The 14,257-nt window shown below is 41.0% G+C and overlaps 3 protein-coding genes across 3 annotated transcripts in view; 1 reads left to right on the top strand and 2 right to left on the bottom strand.

Annotated features, from left to right (window-relative positions):
- The window catches only part of SAXO1 (stabilizer of axonemal microtubules 1), a 122,402-nt gene extending 118,326 nt beyond the window's left edge, over positions 1–4,076 (bottom strand). Inside the window, exon 1 of the mRNA XM_023190027.3 lies at positions 3,778–4,076. The gene's annotated coding sequence lies outside the window, so the exon portion shown is untranslated. The remainder of the gene's footprint in view (positions 1–3,777) is intronic.
- On the top strand, positions 3,949–5,596 carry RRAGA (Ras related GTP binding A). The gene has a single exon (XM_023190028.3). The coding sequence runs from the start codon at positions 4,231–4,233 to the stop codon at positions 5,170–5,172; it is 942 nt and encodes a 313-aa protein (XP_023045796.1). The 5' UTR covers positions 3,949–4,230; the 3' UTR covers positions 5,173–5,596.
- Positions 5,597–7,715: 2,119 nt separating this feature from the next.
- Positions 7,716–14,257, bottom strand: part of HAUS6 (HAUS augmin like complex subunit 6) — a 50,328-nt gene continuing 43,786 nt past the window's right edge. The window contains exons 15-16 of the mRNA XM_026453885.1: positions 12,543–13,583; positions 7,716–10,985 (exon numbers count right to left, since the gene is read on the bottom strand). Coding sequence (XP_026309670.1) covers positions 10,924–10,985; positions 12,543–13,583 — 1,103 coding nt within the window. The 3' untranslated portion in view covers positions 7,716–10,923. The remainder of the gene's footprint in view (positions 10,986–12,542; positions 13,584–14,257) is intronic.

The raw sequence follows: 14,257 nt of genomic DNA, 5'->3' as shown, positions 1-14,257 counted from the left end.
TGGACTAGAGAAACACCAGAGACACTGAGGACTGGAGTACCATATTGTAAACAGGATTAAGTTGGCCCATAAACTGAATATTAGCAACCTAGCTTTCTTCTCCCACTTAGTAACCAGAATGCTATTTAACAGGCTTATACTCATCCCATCCCAGTAGAAGAATCCTGGGAGAATCTAACCAGCCAAAGAGAACAGGTCTAAAGGTGGCAGGCGGCAAGACTTTCTTCAAAGAAATGGCCCAGTCATTTCAATGAACCTGATAGTCTTCAGTGCTACCCACGGGTTTTAAAAAATAACTTTAAATAGGAGCAGACAACCACTGATCACTGAACAAATGAGTCAAGTTTCTAACATGAAAATGCTCTATGATTTCCATAAACTACAGCAAAGGCCATTTTTGAACTTCTTTTACTGCCGGGCGCGGTGGCTCACCAACGTGGAGAAACCCCATCTCTACCAAAAATACAAAAGTAGCCGGGTGTGGTGCCGCATGCCTGTAATCCCAGCAACTCGAGAAGGGTGAGGCAGGAGAATCGCTTGATCGTGGGAGGCGGAGGTTGCGGTGAGCTGAGATGGCGCCATTGCACTCCAGCCTGGGCAACAAGAGGGAAACTCCGTCTCAAAAAAAAAAAAGAGAGAGAGAGAGAGAACATACAAACAAAAGAAACTTGGAAGAAACCAAGACTAAACAGGATAAAAACTTTTAGATAAAAACTTTTTAATGTTACTATTATCTTCAGAGAAATAAAAGAAGATATTTAATCCATGAAAATAATTTTATGGTTTTAAAAAGAACAATTAGAACAGCCTGTGGAAATTAAAAATATGATATTAAAATTTAAAACTCCAAAGAGTTGGAAAATTAAGATGAGAAAAATCTCCTGGAAAGTAGAACAAAAAGACAGAAATAGAAAATAAGAACGGTTTACCAAAAAAATATTTAAAAATTAGGCAGGCCAGGTGCAGTGGCTCATGCCTGTAATCCTAGCACTTTGGGAGGCCAAGGCAGGCGGATCACCTGAGGTCGGGAGTTCAAGACCAGCCTAACCAACATGGAGAAAGGAGAAACCCTGTCTCTACTGAAAATACAAAATTAGCCAGACAAGGTGGCACATGCCTGTAATCCCAGCTACTTGGGAGGCTGAGGCAGAAGGATCGCTTGAACCCGGCAGGCAGAGGTTGTGGTGAGCTGAGATCATGCCATTGCACTCGAGCCTGGGCAACAAGAGTAAAACTTCGTCTCAGAAAAAAAAAAAAAAAGACAGGCATAGTGGCACACGCCTATAATCCTACCTACTTGGGAGGCTGGCATGTGAGGATACCTTGAGCCGAGGAGATGGAGGCTGCAGTGAGCTATGATGTCACCACTGTACTCCAGCCTGGTTAACAGAGAAAGACCCTGTCTCTAAAAATAAATTTAAAAATTTTTTTTAAAAAGAAAAGAAGGCCAGGCGCAGTGGCACATGCCTGTAATCAGCACTTTGGGAAGCTGAGGCGGGCAGATCACTTAAGACCAGGAGTTTGAGATTAGCCTGGCCAACGTGGTGAAACCCCGTCTCTATTAAAATTCAAAAATTAGCCAGGCGTGGTGGCAGGCTTCTGTATTCCCAGTTACTTGGGAGGCTGAGCCAGGAGAATGGCTTGAACCTGGGAGGCAGAGATTGCAGTAAGCCAAGATAGTGCCACTGCACTCCAGCCTAGGCTACTGAGCAAGACTCCATCTCAAAACAAAAACAAAAACAAAAAATATATAAAACTTAGCCAGGCATGGTGGTGGAGGCCTGTAGTCCCAGCTACTTGGGAGGCTTAGGCAGGAGAATCTCTTGAACCCGGGAGGTGGAGATTGCAGTGAGCCAAGATCGTGCCACTACACTCTAGCCTAGGCAACAGAGTGAGACTCTGTCTCCAAAAAAAAAAAAAAGAAAGAAAGAAAATAAAGAATACATTAGAGGAAACGCCATAAAATGTGATATCCAGACCTTAGGAGTATTCACATGAGAGAATAGAGGAAATATATCATCAAACAATTCAAGAACATTGTTCAGAACTCAATGGCATGGTTTCCAAATTAAAAGACACATTGGAGGGTCCAGCACAATGCAAATTTGAGCTCAACAATGCCAATTATCATTAAATTTCAGAACACTAGAAAAAGGAAATTTTGAATATGTTTTTAGAGAGGAAAGAATAGATCAAAGCCAAGAAGCAGGCATCAGACTACTGGCAGCTAAAAGAGGATGGAGCAACAGAGCAATGCCTCCAAGACTCTAAGGAAAAATTATGTCCAACCAATCAAGTGTGAGGGTAAAAACAAAGAAAATTTCAGACATCCAATGTCTTGAAATTTTTACTCTCCTCATACTTTTTATCTGGAAGCTATTGGATCATGTGTTCCACCAAATGAGCCAAAAATGAGAAGATGTGAAATCAGGAAAAAGAATACTCAACTCGAAAGAATGGGGAAGGGAAACCCCAGAATGGTGGTGAAAGGCGATCAGATAAGAAGGCTCCAGAAGAGATATCACCAAGGAGATGAAATTGAATACACTGAGAGGAGATTTTCCACATACTATATTGTATTATGGAATTTCACTCTATGATTTCCATAAACTACAGCAAAGGCCATTTTTGAACTTCTTCTACTGCACATGTTAACAGTAGGAAGTATTTTTTTAATAAATGAAAAAATGGAATACCTGAATTTGTACAGTACAGTATACACTTTGAAAAGGGCTTTAGGCCAGGCATGGTGGCTCATGCCTGTAATCCCAGCAATTTGGGAGGCCGAGGCAGGTGGCTCGCTTGAGGTCAGGAGTTCGAGACCAGCCTAGCCAACATGATGAAACCCCGTCGCTACTAAAAATACAAAAATTAGCCGGGGGTGGTGGCAGGTGCCCATAATCCCAGCTATTTGGGGGGCTGAGGCAGAAGAATCGCCTGAACCCAGGAGGCGGAGGTTGCAATGAGCTGAGATCACGCCACTGCACTCCAGCCTGGGCAACAGAGCAAGACTCCATCTCAAAAGAAAAAAAAAAAGGACTTTAAGGTAGATATAGAGGCTTCAGTATCCTGATGACTCTCATTCATTCTGTATGAACGATACTGGAGGGCAGATTCACTCATCTACTTGAAGACCAAGAGCAGAATCACATTATGCTTTTAGAGGGGCACAGGGTGGCCTATTGTTAGGCAAATAGACTGCAGTCAGACTAAAACCAAATTCCATTTCATCATTTAGTATCTGTGTAACTTGGTCAAGTGACTTAACCTCTCTAACCTTTGATTCCCTCACTTGAAAATAGGGTTATTAATTCACAGGGTTACTGTGAGGATGGAACTAATGCATGGGATTCCATATTATCGTTTCCTCGAGCTTTGGAATTCTAATTATAAATTCTAAACCATGAGATTACGGGAAAAGCAGATGTGAGAAAGGAATTAAAAGCACCAACTGGAAGCCAGGATGTCTCCCAGGAGGGACTCGCTATCGTCTAGCTGCGCAGCGGCGGGCAATCGCTTAACTTGTCTAAGTCTCACTTTCCGCATCTGCACATTCTCCATCTGCCCTGCCCCTGTACTCACTGGGCCAGGGAACCTGGGGAGGCCTAAGCGGACTGGGAAGCTAGGCTTTCTCTCCACTTCATCAGTCGGCTGCCCCTGCGGAAACCCGCCCAGCACACCTCGCTCCTAAAGCCAGTTGCGGTAGTGGTGGTGGTTGGAGGCTTTTTTTTTTGGCCACCAGAGGGCAGCATTTCCCCCTGCCAACCATACACGTACCCCTAGCAACCGCAAACCCAGCTGCAACAGAACGAAAGACCGGAGTCCTTGGGCTTCCCTTCCATCTTAGGGCTCACGCTGTCCCGGTTGGGTTTCATTAGAGCAGCAGCTTTTCAAAGCTCGTCGGGCAGGAACGGCGGAGTGACGGAGCTCTCGCGAGATCGCCGCCGGAAGTGGGTGGTGGCGGGGACGCAGCGGTTCGCTCTCCGGAAGGCAAGCGAGTCTCCCAAGCCGTTGCCACCCACAGCCGCAGGCGCTTCGCTCTGAGGAAGAGTCAGCCCCGCTGCGGCCTCTCCAGCCCCGGGTTCGGGCTCTCGCCTCTCCTGCCTGCCCAGCTGCGCGGCGGAGCGGAGCGAGGCACCACCTGCGAGTCCCCGGCAGCCCCCGACCCCTCTCTCGGCGCTGCGTGTAGGCCGCGCCCTCAGGCCTAGTCCGCGGCGGCCCCGGCGGGTGATGCCAAATACAGCCATGAAGAAAAAGGTGCTGCTGATGGGGAAGAGCGGGTCGGGGAAGACCAGCATGAGGTCGATTATCTTCGCCAATTATATTGCTCGCGACACTCGGCGCCTGGGGGCCACCATTGACGTGGAGCACTCCCACGTCCGATTCCTGGGGAACCTGGTGCTGAACCTGTGGGACTGTGGCGGTCAGGACACCTTCATGGAAAATTACTTCACCAGCCAGCGAGACAATATTTTCCGTAACGTGGAAGTTTTGATTTACGTGTTTGACGTGGAGAGCCGCGAACTGGAAAAGGACATGCATTATTACCAGTCGTGTCTGGAGGCCATCCTCCAGAACTCTCCTGACGCCAAAATCTTCTGCCTGGTGCACAAAATGGATCTGGTTCAGGAGGATCAGCGCGACCTGATTTTTAAAGAGCGAGAGGAAGACCTGAGGCGTCTGTCTCGCCCGCTGGAGTGTGCTTGTTTTCGAACGTCCATCTGGGATGAGACGCTCTACAAAGCCTGGTCCAGCATCGTCTACCAGCTGATTCCCAACGTTCAGCAGCTGGAGATGAACCTCAGGAATTTTGCCCAAATCATTGAGGCCGATGAAGTTCTGCTGTTCGAAAGAGCTACGTTCTTGGTTATTTCCCACTACCAGTGCAAAGAGCAGCGCGACGTCCACCGGTTTGAGAAGATCAGCAACATCATCAAACAGTTCAAGCTGAGCTGCAGTAAATTGGCCGCTTCCTTCCAGAGCATGGAAGTTAGGAATTCCAACTTCGCTGCTTTCATCGACATCTTCACCTCAAACACGTACGTGATGGTGGTCATGTCAGACCCGTCGATCCCTTCTGCGGCCACTCTGATCAACATTCGCAATGCCCGGAAACACTTTGAGAAGCTGGAGAGAGTGGATGGCCCCAAGCACAGTCTCCTTATGCGTTGAATATTGCCAAATGCTCTTTCTGAAAATGCTGAATTGCCTTTTTTGTTTGCATCCTTTATTTTTAATATTCATAATGTCGTGTGCTTAAAAGTGGGCTTTGAAGTGTGTGCTGCTTACTCCTTTCATCTTTCTCCCCGGCTCCCCAGTCTTTAAACATTGGACGCTATTTACTCGGCTACCCAGTAGAGCTTTGAAGCTGGCCTTTCTGAGAAGTTGGTATGATGTAACACTAAAGTAGGTGGTTCGTGTGTGTGCTCATTACCTGGTTATAATAGATATGCACATCAAAGCCTTTACCAGTATCTCCTGTATTCCGTATCAGATTGCAAAGATGGAATGTTACTATTTTATCAGCAAGGTATTAAAATGCATTTATAAATTCTTCTTGGCTTCATTCATGAATAAACGTGTTAGCAATTTAAAACATAACCTTATTTGAAATAACTTGAAAGTGCTTAATATGTAAATCTAAAGATTCTGACTGCCCACAAGTATTGCTTGACTGGCAAATTTGATTGTGAGTTTAGCCCCCAGCATTTTAGTGATGTTTGGTAACAGCTGTAGAAGTGCTTATGCTATGGACTCAAGCTAGACCACCTGAGTTAGTATTCCGGTCCCTTCACTTACTGTGTGAACATGAGCAAGTACTTAATTTCACTACACTTGTTTCCTCATTGGTAAAATGTGGGTCAGAATACTACTTTATAGCCAGGCGTGGTGGCTCACACCTGTAATTCTAGCACTTTGGGAGGCTGAGTGGGAGGATCACCTGAGACCAGGAGTTCAAGACCGGCCTGGGCAACATAGTGAGACCCTGTCTCTACAAAAAAAAATTTTTTTTCATTAACTAGGCATAGTGGTGGGTGCCTACAGTCCAAGCTACTTGGGAGGCTGAGAAAAGAGGATTGCTTGAGTCCAGGAGGTAGAGGTTGCAGTGAGGCATAATTGTGTCACTGCCCTCCAGCTTGGGTGACAAAGCAAGACCCTATCTCAAAAACAGAAAAAAAAAAAAAAAAACCACTTGAAAGGATATTTAAAAGGATATTTAAAAGGATTAAATTCAACATGGTATTTAGGAATGGTGCCTAGCACATAGCGTACTGTGTTAACTACCATTACCATCTACTGAGCCATTCTTCCCCAAATTACTGGATGTGAAACCTATTTGAGTATTTGATCCCGTACTAAATGTCAGGTGTTCTTAAGCACTTGTGCATTTATCTTACTGAATCCTCACAACCTATGTGGTAGGTTACTTTGATCGCTATTTTAACAGATGAGCAAATTGCTATGACCTTATTAAGGTCATACAGCTAAACCCAGTCAATCTTACTACTGACTCTCCTCATCATTACACCCCATTACTTCCGTTGAAAAGTTAACCCTAAGAGTCATAGCTTTTTATTTGTTTTGTTGTTGTTGTTGTTGTTTCTTTGAAATGAGGCTCGCTCTGTTGCCCAGGCTGGAGTGCAGTGGCGCGATCTCACTGCAACCTCCGCCTCCCAGGTTCAAGCTCTTTTCCTGCCTCAGCCTCCCAAGTAGCTGGGACTACAGGCATGCACCACCACGCCCAGCTAATTTTTGGTATTTTTTAATAGAGATGAGGGCTTCACCACGTTGGCCAGGCTGGTCTAAAACTGCTAACCTTTTAGCCTCCCAAAGTGCTGAGATTACAGTCGTAAGCCACTGCACACGGCAATTTTTTGGTTCTTATAACTTGCACAGATCGGCACTAATGGGTCCTAGCTTTTTAAAAATGTATTATTCCTTCATATAATTCCGAATTTATATACTGAGTAAGCTGAAGCCCAAGAAGCTAAGTGACCTTCCTCAAGGAATAGAGTTTCACTCATTTTGGGCAAGATCACTTTCCCATTTGTATTTCTCTGGAAATTGGATAATACTGAACCAGATTCTTGGATCACCTACTTTTAAGAAAGGATTTTGAGGTTCCTAATTTGAATTGGCAATGTGTAGTAAAATGGGCAAACAGGTCTAAAATGTCCCATTCCAGTTCCAGCAATAGCTGCCTTATGAATTGTTTGAAAAGAAAGCTAAGTATTTTAGAGCCAAGAGACCTGTGATCAACTCTTAAGTCTCTCATTTTACACCCGAAGTGCTATATATGTATGGACAGTAAATATAAGTGATAGGGCTTTAGAATTTCTAAGGGTTTATAAAATTATTTAATATTTATTAAACCCTTTCTAGCAGCAGATGTGGATGAGACTACTTATGAAGAGTAAGAAGCTATTCAGGTGTAATTTATAAAAATTACCTAATTAGGGCCATTGGCAATACATTGGTGTAAAGACTCCATATGAGAAACGTGACAGTATAGATATTACTTAAAAAATTCATTTTAAAATACTATGTACAGTAAATCTAGTAATTAAAATGGAAGTAACAAAATATGTTTACCTGAATCACTGAACCTCTCAAATTTGTTGATCAGGTTATTAATAGACCTTTATATGTGATCATCTTAAGGTTTGCAGGGGCACAGTTCTTTTTGATATTATACAGGAAATTCCAGAGCCAGATAGTATAAAATATTTATTGAAAACAACAGTATTTAAAATATTTACAAAGACTCCCATAGAGGATTCTCAAATATTTTCAACTTAGGATGCAGACTGGCTATTCACAGTGCCTAAAGAAAAAGGTGATCTCTAGAGCAACTATGTATCTGCAACATAAAAGCAACATTTACTTCAATACTTCTACATTGAGGAAAATGTCATTAAACATATTTTAATTTTAGTACGCTCACAGTAGGAAGATAATAGTCTGCTTTTACACAGGTCTCCAGAATTCCTGTTTTTCCTTTAGATAAATTTGACTTCATAGTCAAGAGACTCATGGTAAAGAAAAGGTTTCAAAATACTCGTATTTTTGTTTTCAGTTCAATTTCCCCCAAATGTTAACTTCAACTATTCTTTATTCCACTTGATGACATTTTTCATGTTTAGCAACATTATATGGTGGTTCTCTTTAAACATTTAAAATAACTAGAACATTTTAACATTATCTCAGGTTTCAAGCTGATGTAGAAGTCAGTTTATACACCTTTGTATCTTACAGTGAACAAAACAGTACATTCTATATAATGTCTGATATGAATGTAATGAGAAATCCACTTACAGTAATGAATTAGCTCTCTTTACCATTTATTCCATGATATAGGAGGCAAACTAAACAATTCCAAAACTTAAATAATTGATAAAGATGACACATGGCCTTGGGGTATCTATGTGTGAATACATACTCCCGACACACATTTACATAGGTGTGTATTTATGTATGTGTGTATATATTGCTATAACTAGAGAGACCACATGCAACCATAAAAAATCTATAATAAAATCAATTAGTGGGACATAAAATGAATAAAAAGTTAAGATAAACCACAGGAGATTTCAGAGAAGGAATAGGCACATGGATATAAAAAGCGTGGATTAAGACTTCAAGGTGGAAGTGACATTTTTTCTGAGGCTTAAAAGAGAGCTGTAATTGTGGTAAACCAGTAGAGGAAGGCAAGGTATTCCTGCTTCAGAAAAACTGTAAACCAAGACCTCTAAAGACCCATGCTCACTGAAGCATTTCAGTAAAAAAAATGGGAGATTACAGCAGAAGGGGGTATAGAAGAAATCTGCTATAGGGGAACTTACATGCCTTTAAATTTGAACTCTGTTTTAGAATTAACAATGAACCATTAGTGGAATTTTAGGCAAGGAAGTGACCCAATCAACACAGTTCTTAAGATCAAAAGGTAACTCTGCAGGAGATATTGGATAGGAAAAAGGCTGCAGGCAAAAAGCTGCAATCACTTTGGTTTAGGGGAAGAAAGTGACAGATCTGAGATATTTTTTGTTTATGGTACTGGCATATGAAGAACAGGAAAGAATGCCAAAAACTTTCAGCCTATCACAGGTATAACTCAACAACGTGATTTTTACAAATCCAAAATGTCTACAGACATTCTGCTCATTTGATTCTCAGTAATTAAGGGTTTCTCAGACTTGAGTGGCGAACTTGAGCTTCCCTATCAATAGTTAACAATTTCTACCGAAGTATATATGTAACAACATACCTGCTTCTTAAAAGTACCACAGGGTTAAATGTGAATCTCTATTTCCTAGCAGCAGTTCTCAAACTCTTTCTTGAGCTTAAGAATTACTAAGGAAGCACATTTAAAATATAATTAAATGAAATAATACACATTAAGTGTCTAGCAATGGCATTGGCACTTCTGCAGATGCTGATATGATAGCGTTACATGCTAAGTTAAGATTTTCAGATACTGAGTTTTCTTAAAGCAGACTAAAGGTTTCCCCATAGACCTGCATAGTCCCTGATTTGTTTTATTAACTAATAAAAGAAAACAGCAACTTAGAAGATATTTTTCTTCTCCTTTTCCATTGCAAAGAAGGTAGTTACATGTGCTTCCTTTTGTCTTTTCTCACAAAAAGATGAGTCTTCACACTGGGACAGGATAAACAACTTAGAGAAAGACAGTCCAAGATAAATGAAGAGAGATGAACTATTAAGCCATCTACTTCCATAAATTTCCCCTCCACCTTCTTTCCTTGCCAGTTTTTTGGGGGCTAGTGGACAAGATTTTGATGGTTGTGAGATGCGGACTACAAAGGGTATTGTAGGTACATCACCCTTCCAGTGCCTGTTCCATTCCTCCTGGTTCACAGAGGGCAATAGTATGTGTTCACTTGGATGCTAGACCCAAGTCTTTTTCTAGGCAGGGCACCTGAAGGAGTGAGGCAGGAGACTACAAGTGTGACAAGTTATTTAACTCCAAGTTCAGTTTTCTCAAGGTATTGTGGGGCTATTCTGTAGGGACTGAGGAATTTTGATGGTTATTCCTTATTCCTTTCTCTCAACAGAGAGTACAAAATAACTCAACAACAAAACAGACTAATGAAAATTTTAATTTATATTTTTGTTAAAATATAAAAGTAGGATTAAGTTAAATTATCAAAGTCTAAATTAGACTAAATATAAATGTTATACAACCCACTGAATGGATTTATAGTTTGACAGTGTTCCTTACAAGTGTCTACTCATCTTCTTCCATCTTTTTCCTTTTTTAAAATCATTCTGCCCCAGTCTTCACTTAATCATCACATGCACTTTATTCCACCAAACATCACTTCTCAGGATCATTCTACTTGAATAATCACTAAGCCTGTTTAGAGCTTTTCCAGTCTTAAAATTTGTCATCTTGACTACACATCCCAAGGTACTACTTTTCTCACTTTTTCTGGTTAGCCAGAATGTTCCATAAGAAACAATAAAAGTTGTATAGTTCTCTAAGATGAAAGATTAGTATATTCAATGGCTATTATATTAACCACTTAGTGAACAGACAACAAAAACTACTCATCCTTATATTAATTGACTGAAGTTATAACATAAGAAATTAGTTACACTACTACTTTGTCATTCACTTAATGCTTACAAGATTACTCAAGAAATCAAAATGGCTTCCCATTGCTTGACGTTTGTTTTCCAAATACTTCACATTTCAATCTCATATACCTACAAAGAGAAAAAATCCAAACATACTTTCCTTACCTAAAAATACTAAAGAAGGCTAAAAGGCATTTGGAATTTTTGTAAAACTCTGAAAAACAGTGTTACACTTCCAACATGTATTTAAGTTATAATTCAGTTTCTATCCTCTGGCATAGCTTCAATTTAAGTGCATCATAGTTATATTAAATAGGTATGTCTTCATCTTGTCAAGTCAGACGGTGGTTCTTTTGCATCAAGGCTCTTATTCAAAATGTCTTCTTCTGTAAATTGATTTTTTAAAAAAAGTACAAGCAAACATTACAAAGAAAAATAAATAGAACAGATTCCAAGCAGTAGCAAATTTTAGTCAAGATAAAAAGTTCATAGTTTTGCAAATACTCGATTATGATAAAATTATTATTATTCTCACCAAAGTACTCTCTTTCTCCAGAGATCAATATATTCCTCCTAGAATACTTCTTTTTTTTTTTTTTTTTTTTCTGTGACAGGGTCTTGCTCTGTCACCCAGGCTGGAGTGCAGTGGCGCAACGGCAGCTCACTCCAGCCTCAAACTCCCAGGCCCAAGCAATCCTCCCACCTCAGCCTCCTGCGTACCTAGGACACAGGCATGTGCCAACACGCCCAGCTAATTTTTTAATTTTTTGTAGAGACATAGTCTCCCTGTGTTGCTGAGGCTGGTGTCGAACTCCTGGGTTCAAGTGATCCTCCCATCTAGGCCTCCCAAAGTGCTGGGATTGCAGGCGTGAGCCACTGTGCCCAGCCAAATACTTTTCAATATAGCAGTCAGTGTATAACTATTATGGGCAAATCAGAGTGATACATAATGAATCTGTATCACCAGATCCTTATCTCTCCTAATGAGCTACAAGAGCGATTTTTTTAACCTTTTATGAGGAAAACATTCAAACATACAAAACTTATGAGAACTATGATTAACTCAATGTATCCATCACCTAGCTTCAATAATTATTAACTGTTATGAACTGAATTAATACCCCGTTGAAGTTCTAATCCCAGTACCTCAGAATGTGGCCTTATTTGGAAATATGGTCATTACAGATACAATTAGCTAAGTAAGATGAGGTCATACTGGAGTACGGTGACCCGTTAAGTAGCTAATACGACTGTGTCCTTATAAGACACATACACACACAAGGGAAGAATACCATGTGACAATGGAGGCAAAGATTAGAATTACACTGCCACAAGCCAAGGAATGCCTGGTGCTACCAGAGGCTAGAAGAGGCAAAGAAGGATACTTTTCTAGTGGCTTCAGAGGGAACATGGCCCTGTCAACACCTTCATTTTGGACATCTAGCCTCTAGAACTTACTGTCTTCAGAGACAACAAATTTCTGCTGTTCCAAGCCACCCACTTTATGGTGCTTTGTTATGGCAGCCCTAGGAAACTAATACACTGACCTGGCTTCATTTATTTCTACACCCCACTCCCAGATACTACACCATTACAGTGATGATATTTAAAATTGGGTTTCTGAAGTTTTTAAAAACCACCTTCTACTGGGCAAGATTTTGATGACAATTACTTTTCAGTCATTTGTATTATAAAAGCAGTAAGTTTCAGGTTGGGGGGGCTTTTTTTTCCCACCCATGTCTCAAATCAATTGTAACTACATATACATAAACAGAGATTCTGAAAGGACCTTTACAGTGAGGGATCATTCCCCTCATCCTAAATGAAAGGAGGAGGAGCACATAAACAATGAAGGTCATGCAGCATCCATTGTGTACTGGTTTTATCAAAAGTTGAGAGAAAACTTCAACAGGTGAATATGCATAGGTCTAGTTAAACCTTACCTTTTAAATTAGGTAGTTCTCCAAGACTACTTGATATTGTGGTCCTCAATCTTTGTTCCACTGGAGAAAACTTAATTAGTGGTGAAAGAGACCGTTTTCTTTCACCGATGGACATGGGTAAAGATGTCTTTCTATGGTCAGTATGCAAATCACGGGTGTCCAAAAAGTTAAGCACATCATCTGTTTGTACATTTTGGGGAGTAGGGCTCAACTCTGGTTTGTGTCTTTCGGGTGTTTGGGAATTCGAGAGGTAAGATTCTTCCCTTTTCTTGGAAAGAGATTTCTTCAGAGCCTCGTATCTACTGCGAAGAGCCTGTAAATTGAAGTCTGATTCTGGAGTAGTCTGTCTCCCTCCCACAACATCTTCTAGAAGAATGCCACCATGCATAGGACTATTTGGCTCCAGTTTAAAATTGGCCTCTGAACTACTGGAACTATTAAAACTTAGGTGACCAACTTCTTCCGGAAGAGTTTCGTGTAATATGCCAAAATCATTATCTTTAAAACTCTTAGAACTAATTCCACTTGGTATCTGAAAAGAGTTCCACAACATAGTTTTATTTGTGGAAGGTTTGTTACAAGAAACTTCTAAGTGGTCCAGTATTTTCATAAACTCCTCTTCACTGCCTCCCATCACATCTATCCTATTGCCAACAGCAGGGGAGAATGTCTCCATTTGGCTAGTTTCTGAAAGCTTGGTGGAGGCTAAACATTCCAAATCTTGCTTGTAAATTACTTTCTTATTTAACAAATCTGATTGATTTTGTGTTGGTGGTTCATCTATGTGACTGGTCAGCACAGGTTTCTGAGGCATACACTTGCAATCTGAAACAACTTTCTCTTCAGTCGAATGAGACTGGCCAAAATCTGACACAGTGGTTTCTAAGAGAAAATCGTCCATGCTAAATTCTCTTTGACTGTGCAACACAGGTAATGATTCTGGCAATACTTCTCTATGTTCAGCATCCATTTGAGTTGGTTCTACAGTTCTGTTTTCTTCCATTTCAATAGCTTTTCTCCATGAGCTCCTAATTTCAGTTACTACAATTAAAGGCGAGAAAAACACAATTTACTAACATTCCCAAACACAGAGCATGCAATGAATCATTTTATTTCTAACACTGAAGATAAAGCTCCTGATTCAGTATGTGTTCCATAAATATACTGGTTGGATGGCAAGGCTCTACAATGTAACCAATCCTAACATCAAAGAACCCCATCTCCAACTGATCACATACAAATAAACACATAGAAAGACAGCTGTTCTTAAAATGTGCATCAATTTTTATGCAGCACATATGAATTACATGTATTAAAAAGACCTTTTCTTGTCCATCTAAGCCACAGTTTGGCAAACATTTTCTATAAGGACCAGATAGTAATATTTTAGGCTTTGGAGGTCATCCATTCTGTCAACTACTTAACTCTGCCATGATAGCATGAAAGTAGCCATAAACAATGTCAACAAATGAAAATGCTCGGCCGGGCACGGTGGCTCAAGCCTGTAATCCCAGCACCTTGGGAGGCCGAGACGGGCGGATCATGAGGTCAGGAGATCGAGACCATCCTGGCTAACACGGTGAAACTCCGTCTCTACTAAAAAATACAAAAATCTAGCCGGGCGAGGTGGCAGGTGCCTGTAGTCCCAGCTACTCGGGAGGCTGAGGCAGGAGAATGGCGTAAACCCGGGAGGCGGAGCTTGCAGTGAGCTGAGA

This window comes from Piliocolobus tephrosceles, chromosome 14, assembly GCF_002776525.5.
Source record: "Piliocolobus tephrosceles isolate RC106 chromosome 14, ASM277652v3, whole genome shotgun sequence".
Lineage (NCBI taxonomy): Eukaryota > Metazoa > Chordata > Mammalia > Primates > Cercopithecidae > Piliocolobus > Piliocolobus tephrosceles.
Note: the sequence above shows the minus strand (reverse complement) of the source record. Positions and strands in the feature narration are given on the sequence as shown.